At 37.4% G+C, this 9,065-nt stretch overlaps 1 protein-coding gene across 1 annotated transcript in view; it reads left to right on the top strand.

Annotated features, from left to right (window-relative positions):
* The window catches only part of ABCG5 (ATP binding cassette subfamily G member 5), a 34,848-nt gene extending 29,506 nt beyond the window's left edge, over positions 1-5,342 (top strand). The window contains exons 12-13 of the mRNA XM_024118974.3: positions 3,957-4,069; positions 4,872-5,342. Coding sequence (XP_023974742.1) covers positions 3,957-4,069; positions 4,872-5,065 — 307 coding nt within the window. The 3' untranslated portion in view covers positions 5,066-5,342. The remainder of the gene's footprint in view (positions 1-3,956; positions 4,070-4,871) is intronic.
* Positions 5,343-9,065: the final 3,723 nt, after the last annotated feature.

The raw sequence follows: 9,065 nt of genomic DNA, 5'->3' as shown, positions 1-9,065 counted from the left end.
GTCACGTACCACAATGTTCATTGCAGCTCTATTTACAATAGCCAGGACATGTAAGCAACCTAAGTGTCCATCGACAGATGAATGGATAAAGATGTGGCACATATATACAATGGAATATTACTCAGCCATAAAAAGAAACGAAAATGAGTTACTTGTAGTCAGGTGGATGGACCTAGAGTCTGTCATACAGAGTGAAGTAAGCCAGAAAGAGAAAAAAAACCGTATGCTAACACATATATATGGAATCTAAAAAAAAAAAAAAAAAAAAGGTTCTGAAGAACCTAAGGGCAAGACAGGAGTAAAGACGAAGACATAGAGAATGGACTTGAGGACATGGGGAGGGGGAAGGGTAAACTGGGACGAAGTGAGAGAGTGGCATGGACATATATATACACTACCAAATGTAAAACAGATAGCTAGTGGGAAGCAGCTGCATAGCACAGGGCCATCAGCTTGGTGCTTTGTGACCACCTAGAGGGGTGGGATAGGGAGGGTGGGAGGGAGACGCAACAGGGAGGAGATATGGGGATGTGTGTACATGTATAGCTGATTCACTTTGTTATACAGCAGAAACTAACACACCATTGTAAAGCAATTATACTCCAATAAAGATGTTAAAAAAAATCAAAGAAGAAAGCTATTGAGCAGCTATTGTATGTAATCATATTTATTTGTTTAATTAACTCTCAGAGCAATCCACGTTCAGGTAAGAAAACTAAGCTCAGACTTGACTTTGCTCTGATCACACGGCCGTGAAGACTCCCCCAGGAGGCATGTGGCTCCCTGGAGACAGCACCGACCCTGGAGTCAGAGTCTTCCTCCTACCACTTAGTTGCCAAGTGACCATTCGCAAGTTACTTTTCTACCTAAATTAGTTACCTCATTTATAAAATGGAGATAATGATCTCAGCCCCACCTGCCTCAAGGGATCATGAGACTCAAATGAGATCAGCAACGTGGAAACACTTCATGAACTGTAGTGAGTTATTAAAAGGTGAGATATTATAACTCTCTCTTTAGATTTAAAATGCTGTTGAATATGACAGTTTTGAGGAGAGAGTGGGCTCAGAATTTAGGCAGGATACGGTAGGCCAAGTATGCTAAGTGTATAATAAATTTTCTAATTTTACACCTAAGACAAGGAGATGTGGTCACTAAAAAATAAACATATATGTAGAACTTAATGTACTCTTGCTTTGTCAAGCTGTTTGCTATAGTTTTCAAGATCACAATGTTACTCTAACTCTGAAAAGTGATGTAATCGGGTAGCAATGTATTAGTTCAAATAAAGGCATTTACATAATAAAAAAAAGTGAGATATTATAAAGCCAAGTGAGTTTGGTTTTGACCAGTCAGGGAGGATATTTTTTTACAGTGACACCATTACATTGTATTTGTCTATGTTGCTTAATTGGCTTGTTAGCATCTATGAAAAATGCACAGATAAGATCACCCCAATGGCATGGGATCAAGCCAACAAATTACAGACCGAATTTTCAGCAGCATCTCCTCTTTCATATTTGAAACATTATGTGCTCCAATCAGTCTGGCACTATTTCACGTATTTGGTTTATAGGAAAGGAGATTGATTATTCTTGAGAGGCGGGCAGTGGCCAACATTATCAAAATGTTGTTGGGTTCTTTGCAAGATCTCAACATCCCAAGGCTTCACCTGGGTTCCGCTCCATCACTGGGGTGAAACTGAGCTCCTGAAGGCCACATCAACCTCCTAGTCATTGAGTTTATGTATTTCCCCTCAAGTCATCATCTTTCCTGACCGAGTGCCTGCAACATGTGCACTTTCGGCCGCCTCTTCCTTTAAACACAAGTGGAAATAGCTTTGTTGTTCTTTCCGCTTAAAAAATAATGCCAGTTCTTTGGGGGAGAAATGCACACAATACAGAAATGTATAAGGAAGTTAAGTAAAAGTTACCTGAAGTATCACAACCCAGAGTTGAATTTTGTTGTGTATTTTGCTAGACTTTTATATAATCTTTAATTAAAATGAGCTCATACTATTGTGAAGGAGTAAGGTATGCATGCTTTTCCCCCCTTTGAACAATATAATGTAGATGGTCCCACATCAGTAAATTTAGATCTGTGGTTCCTCCCTCTCGGATGTACTGCAAGGATTGCTGTGACACAGCCTAGTTCTCCTCCTGTGTCTTTCACTGATCCATTTGTCCCCCGTCTGCCGCCTGCACGAAGCCTGGCTGTTGTTCCCTTGGCAGGGCGAGCTCTCTCTGAAAGGCCCCTTTGTTGGGTCTCACAGCCCATCACATGCTGCTCACGTTGCAGTCAGCCTCTTGAGGGCAGCAGCTGTGTCTCACTCATCATTATAGCTCTTCTCAGTGGCTGGCCCAAGGCCTTTAACCAATTAGGTTTGCCAAAAATATTTGGATTGAGTGAATAAATGAATGACTACTCTCTCTTCTTGGACTGCCTACACACTGGATCAGTCACCAAATCACACTGGTTTTCTTCTCCGATGTGAAATCACAGATGCACGTGGAGCTTTTGAGTTTGCCTTGTGTGGTATGGTACAAGATGAAGGCACATGGTTCCTACCTCACACTCTAGCCGTCTGGGCAGCCATCTTCTCGTGGCCATCATCCTCTTACAAGCCTTTGTCATCTCATCCTTGAACTTCTGCTGTAGCCTGCTCTCTTTTTTGCTGTTCCTACTCTACTCTTATTCTGATCCATCCTACTTGCTGGTGCCACTTTAATTTTCTTAAAACATTGATTGCAGTGTGACTTTTCTCATGGTCCTTCAATGTCAACTGCCTGCAGGCCCTGAAATAACCGGTTCATGGCTACCATTCCAAACTCACCTCCCACCGCTCCCACTTCAGATCCTCTGCCTTTCTAGTCCATCCAGTCCCACATGCCTGTGCTCATACCATTCTGCCTTCCTAGAGTGTCCTTCCTCTGCCCCTACATCCTCCCCAGACTCTGATCTGTCCTTTCCAGTTAGCAGCCTCTCAATGTGGCTAATTCAATTTTGTGCCTCAGAAAATTGCCAATAACTGAAAGTCATAGAGTTTGGGGATCACTTGGTGAAACCATAAATTCTAAATACAAGAATATCATGGACATGTAGTACTGGTTTTCTATACTTTCTAAGCACAAATTGTTCATCACTGTGTATTTTTATAGGCTTGAGAATGTATAGTTTATGTCTCCCAACTACATTATGAGTCTTTAGGGGTAGGATACTTCTTTCGAATTCCATAAGCACCCAGAACTAGTGCCTCGCAAATAGAAAGAATGTAATACATATTTGTTGGTTGATAAAAGCTATTGAGTGGACTAAGAAGGCCACAAGGTCAGCATGAAGTTTCTCCTGAAACAGGTTTCACAACGAATGTCTGCTTGTTCTCACCATCCTTTTCCCCTTGTATTATAGTTTAGTTCTCACTTCATACATTAGCACCCTCAAATCTGTTTAATCACAAACATCCTCCACTAATGTGGTGTGTTATTTGTTTTCTTTTATGTTTATATCAATGGTGCTTACCAATAAAATAGACACCAATCCATCATCAGGGGTTGTGTTAAATTAAGGTTCCTACTATAATGGATCACGAAGCTGTGATTAAAAATGGTGGTGTGTTATGCTTACTGACTTGAAAGGATGTGTGAGGCATACGTTTGTTTGAAAAAGCAGGTTAGGAAAGAGGATGAGGAGTTGAATTCCATTTATGTAAAATGTTATAAATACACATTACATATATCACCAAAATGTTAACAGTAGTTATTTCTGGGCAGTGGTATTTCTTTATACTTCTCAGTGTAGTTTGAAGTTTTTCTAGTGAACATACTTTTTTATAATGAGAGATGAAAAACTATGTATATTCCTGTTGGGAAACGTAAGGGTTGCCTTTCCTTTCATTTGGTAGGACTGCTACCAGAGCCTATTGAAGTTCATCTTTCTTTCTTTTTGCTTTTTTTAAGAAACACAGAAGAAATGCCCCTTCCTTTTAAAATCTTCAGTTATTTTACATTCCAAAAATATTGCTCTGAGATTCTTGTAGTCAATGAGTTCTATGGACAGAATTTCACTTGTGGTAAGTATTCAATTTTGGAATTTATTTTTACATATTAGTTTGAAAAAAAACAATTCCTTGAGGGAAATGTATTTTTTAAGTAAATGCTATATTGTAAAATAGATTTAAAACTTTGTTTTGAAGTCTAACATTTTCTCTGATTTTTAAAATAATAAGCAGTAGTCAAGCTAGTCACTTGTCAAAGGTCAATAGCTTAAGGGCACGCTAATGTTTTTAGAAAATGATAGACTTAATGTATACTGAGGTAAACTCTAGTATATTCTGGATGGATCAGTTCCTATACCTACTGAACAGGCTGAAGCAGGCTGCAGTGGCTTCTTCTTCCCCCAAATGTACAGAGTATGGAGCTGAGTGAAGCCATTTTTGGCAAAAATCTGTTCCCTAATCCCACAAGAGGGCAGTTGGGAGTACAGCAAGGCCCTCCTGGCCATTGGATATCCCAGGCCATTCTGTGAAGACACGTAAAGAACAGGGCAGAATTTAGTAGTTGTTTTATCTATCTTTAGGTGATAACATTAGTAACCTTGGGATATTCAGTGCTAAGTGATCATAATTTTTATCAGTACTATGGTACTGAATATACACCCAAAATGGAAACAAACCCGTTTCCATCTTCAAGGCCCCCAACACTCACTATTGCTTCATCTAATAATGAATTCTGGGCTCTCTAAAATTTCCTGTATCTTCATGAAGAAGGGTACTTAGCAGAATGCTGAGCATTTAGTGGGCATCTGATAAATACGTGTTGATTAAATTACCTTGCAAGTACCATATTTGACATTGTCAATCTTTTCCCTGGCAGGCAACTCAAATGGTTCTATGTCAACTAATCCAATGTGTGCCTTCAGTCAAGGAATTCAGTTCATTGAGAGAACCTGCCCAGGTGCAACATCCAGATTCACAGCCAACTTTCTGATTTTGTATTCATTTATCCCAGTTCTTGTCATCCTAGGAATAATTGTTTTTAAAATTAGGGATTATCTCATTAGCAGATAGTAAAGAACATTGCTGTGAAATGGAACTTAAGCTCCTAGATGTACATGACTGCTTTGAATTTCTGAAATAAGAATGTCACGTGATTCTTAATAGTACCTCGTAAGACTTTTAACCATTAAGACTCCCTCCGCCCCTTGGATCCATGCAGGCCTTGAATGCTATTCCAGGAGGGACATGTGGTATTTGGAAATTGTGATTGAGCTGGTCCAAAGATGTAAATAATAATTCATAAAGTTATGGGAGACTAGTGTGATTGTTTTCTTTGTTCTAGACACAGAAAAATAGGTCAGTTAAAGCTTATGCTTACATTTGATAAAGGCTTTGGTAAAAAAGAAAACATTTGAATGATTGTAAGTAACAGAAAAAGAGTTGTGGTTTGATTGAAGCAAAGCATCATGCAGAATTGGGTAAGAATGCTTTCATTTTCATTTAAAAACCCTATTTACGTGCACATGTCTACGTAAGTTAACTGATCACATGGAGAGGATGTTGGACAGATGTTGGAAAAAGACCCCTGACACAGAGCATCCACTCATTTTACTGATGGTTAAAATGAAAAATGGCAGAAATGGGCTGAACTGAGAACAGCACACTAGACAAAAAGATTAGTTTGCTATTTTTCACTTTCCGCTTAGTTTTTACTTATAAAATTTAAAGTAAATGTTACTAAAGTATATGCACTGAGAAATCACATTTTTAAGGTTGGAGAGCAGCTGTTGTTTAAAGTCCACATAGAAAAGATGCTCAATTGACACAACATTTACACTAAGAACAGAGTCACACACTAGGAATTCATGTTCTTGAATTGTAAAGAGAAAGAATGCTGATAAATACATATTTTTTAGGGATTAAATGATGTATATAGATTATTAAAAGTGGGTTCTGGACTAAATGACTGATCTTTCTGATCTTCAAGTAATTCATGTACAAGTCTGAAATGAAACGGTCTTCATGTTACCATGGTAACTCTGCGTAAGAATATCTTAGATAGTACATGAACTTGTTCAGTTACTGTAACCTAACTTGTAATGAATGATAAATTATAGTACTTGAAAGATCTCACATTACAGTGGGAAAGATCATTTCATTAAGGAAACCACAGTAAAATTCTGTTTCTTAGAACAGTATTTAAGGATCTGCAGACATTGGTAAAGTACCAGAATAGTATTGTCAATTTTTATAAAAGGTCTTTGACACTGATGATTATGGTATAATAGTTACATAATGTCTTACAGATTATATATGTCACATCAGTTATAGACAATTCTGGAGATGATAATCTATTAAAGTAGTTCAAAGAGAGTCCCACAGGAACCTCTTTTGAAATCACTGATTTCAACTTACTAAAGATATGGGTGTACAATGTAAGTGGAAACACTTTCTACTATTCATATGCAGATGAATTTCATTCTAGCTCAGAAACATTTGGAAAATTGACATAGCACGTGACTTCAAGCTATTAAATGTTAGTGATACCATGTTAGAAAAACACAATGACTTTCAACATGTGACAGTTTGTCTCAGTCAAAAATGGACAGTGATGTATAAGAAAATCAAAATATATAATAAAAATTCCTATTCCCACCAAGTCAGTGATATTTCTGAGATCAAAACGTTCACTGTTGATTTAAAGGGAGCTCTTTCTCCACAGCACTCAAGCAGGGTGCCTGTCTGCTCCTAAGACTGCAGTTCCTTGTAGACATGGTGAAATTGTTTTCCAGAGTGTTGGAACCACATGCATTGTAACTAGTTTAGGAAGTCGTATTTCACTACAATAACCAGGTAGTTTGCTCTCCACTTGGATAGCACTCATCAATCTTGGTGTTCTTGAGGTTAGTAAGTGTGCTTATTTGAAGCTGGGTGCATGGCATATTAGAGTCAACATATTTTATAGTAGAAATGGAAGAACAGAGAATAAATTACTTTCCTGTTTAATGACAGCAGTTATGCTTACTCCAAATGAACTTGGCTAGCAGATACACAAGTCTCCAGGAGTCTGAAGGCTTCTTAAAGGCTATTCCACCTTGGAAATGATCTTCATTATTACTAACTCATGCAGTCTTGGACTGCTTATTGATAGACTATCTCCTTAAATTTGCCTGTTCTTCAAAAAGTTATACTCAAAGTAAGTATGTCAGAACCATCAGAGGTGCTGATGAAAAATGCAGATTACTGAGCCCCATTCCAGACCCACTGATTCAAGATCTCTGGGTGTGGGGACTCAGGAATGTGCATTTTATTTTTTTTCTTTTTTTAAAAATTGAAATATAGTTGATTTACAGTGTTGTGCTAATTTCTGCTGTACAGAAAAGTGATTCAGTTATATATACATTCTTTTTTATATTCTTTTCCATTATGGTTTATCACAGATACTGAATATAGTTCTCTGCTATACAGTAGGACCTTGTTTATCCATTCTATATATAAAAGCTTACATCTGCTAACCCCAACTTCCCACTCCATCCCTCCCCAACCCCTCCCCCTTGGCAACCACCAGTGCCCTCTGTCTGTGATTCTCTTTGTTTCATAGATAGGTTCATTTGTGTCATATTTTATTATTTTTTTAAATTTATTTTTTATTGAAGTATAGTTGAATTACAGTGTTGTTAATTACTGCTGTATAGCAAAGTGACTCAGTTATACATATATATACATTCTTTTTCATATTCTTTTGCATTATGGTTTATCACAGGATATTGAATATAGTTCCCTGTGCTATACAGCAGGACCTTGTTGTTTATCCATTTTGTATATACCAGTTTTCATCTGCTAATCCCAAACTTCCAATCCAACCCTCTCCCAGCCCCTCCCCCTTGGCAACCACCAGTCTATTCTCTATGTCCCTGATTCTGTTTCTATTTCATAGATAGGTTCATTTGTGTCATATTTTAGATTCTACATATATGATATCATATGATATTTGTCTTTCTCTTTCTGACTTACTTCACTTAGTATGATAATCTCTGCAAATGGCATTATTTCATTCTTTTTTATGGCTGAGTAGTATTCCATTGTATATATGTACCACATCTTTATCAATTCATCTGTTGATGGACATTTAGGTTGTTTCCATGTCTTGGCTATTGTGAACAGTGCTGCTATGAACATATGGGTGCATGTATCTTTTTGAATTATAGTTTTGTCTGGATATATGCCCAGGAATGGGATTGCTGGATCATATGGTAATTCTATTTTCAGTTTTCTGAGGAACCTCCATACTGTTTTCCACAGTGGCTGCACCAACTTACATTCCCACCAACAGTGTAGGAGGGTTCTCTTTTCTCCACCCCATCTTCAGCATTTGTTATTTGTAGACTTTTTAATGATGGTCATTCTGACCAGTGTGAGGTGGTATTTCATTGTAGTTTTGATTTGCATATCTTTAAAAATTAGCGATGTTGAGCATCTTTTCATGTGCCTATTGGTCATCTGTATTTCTTCTTTGGAGAAATGTCTATTTAGGTCTTCTGCCCATTTTTCAATTGGGTTGTTTGGTTTTTTTTGTTGTTCAGTTGTATGAGTTGTTTGTATATTTTGGAAATTTAGCCCTTGTTGGTCGTGTTGTTTGCAAATTGTTATTTGTAGACTTTTTAATGATGGTCATTCTGACCAGTGTGAGGTGGTATTTCATTGTAGTTTTGATTTGCATATCTTTAAAAATTAGCGATGTTGAGCATCTTTTCATGTGCCTATTGGTCATCTGTATTTCTTCTTTGGAGAAATGTCTATTTAGGTCTTCTGCCCATTTTTCAATTGGGTTGTTTGGTTTTTTTTGTTGTTCAGTTGTATGAGTTGTTTGTATATTTTGGAAATTTAGCCCTTGTTGGTCGTGTTGTTTGCAAATTTTTCTCCCATTCCGTAGGTTGTCTTTTTGTTTTGTTTATGGTTTCCTTTGCTGTGCAAAAGCTTGTAAGTTTGATTAGGTCCCATTTGTTTATTTTTGTTTTTACTGCCTTGGGAGACTGACCTAAGAAAACATTGGTACAATTTATATCAGAGA

Source organism: Physeter macrocephalus, chromosome 12 (assembly GCF_002837175.3).
Source record: "Physeter macrocephalus isolate SW-GA chromosome 12, ASM283717v5, whole genome shotgun sequence".
NCBI classification, from domain to species: Eukaryota; Metazoa; Chordata; class Mammalia; order Artiodactyla; family Physeteridae; genus Physeter; species Physeter macrocephalus.
This window is presented reverse-complemented; position numbering and strand designations above follow the sequence as displayed.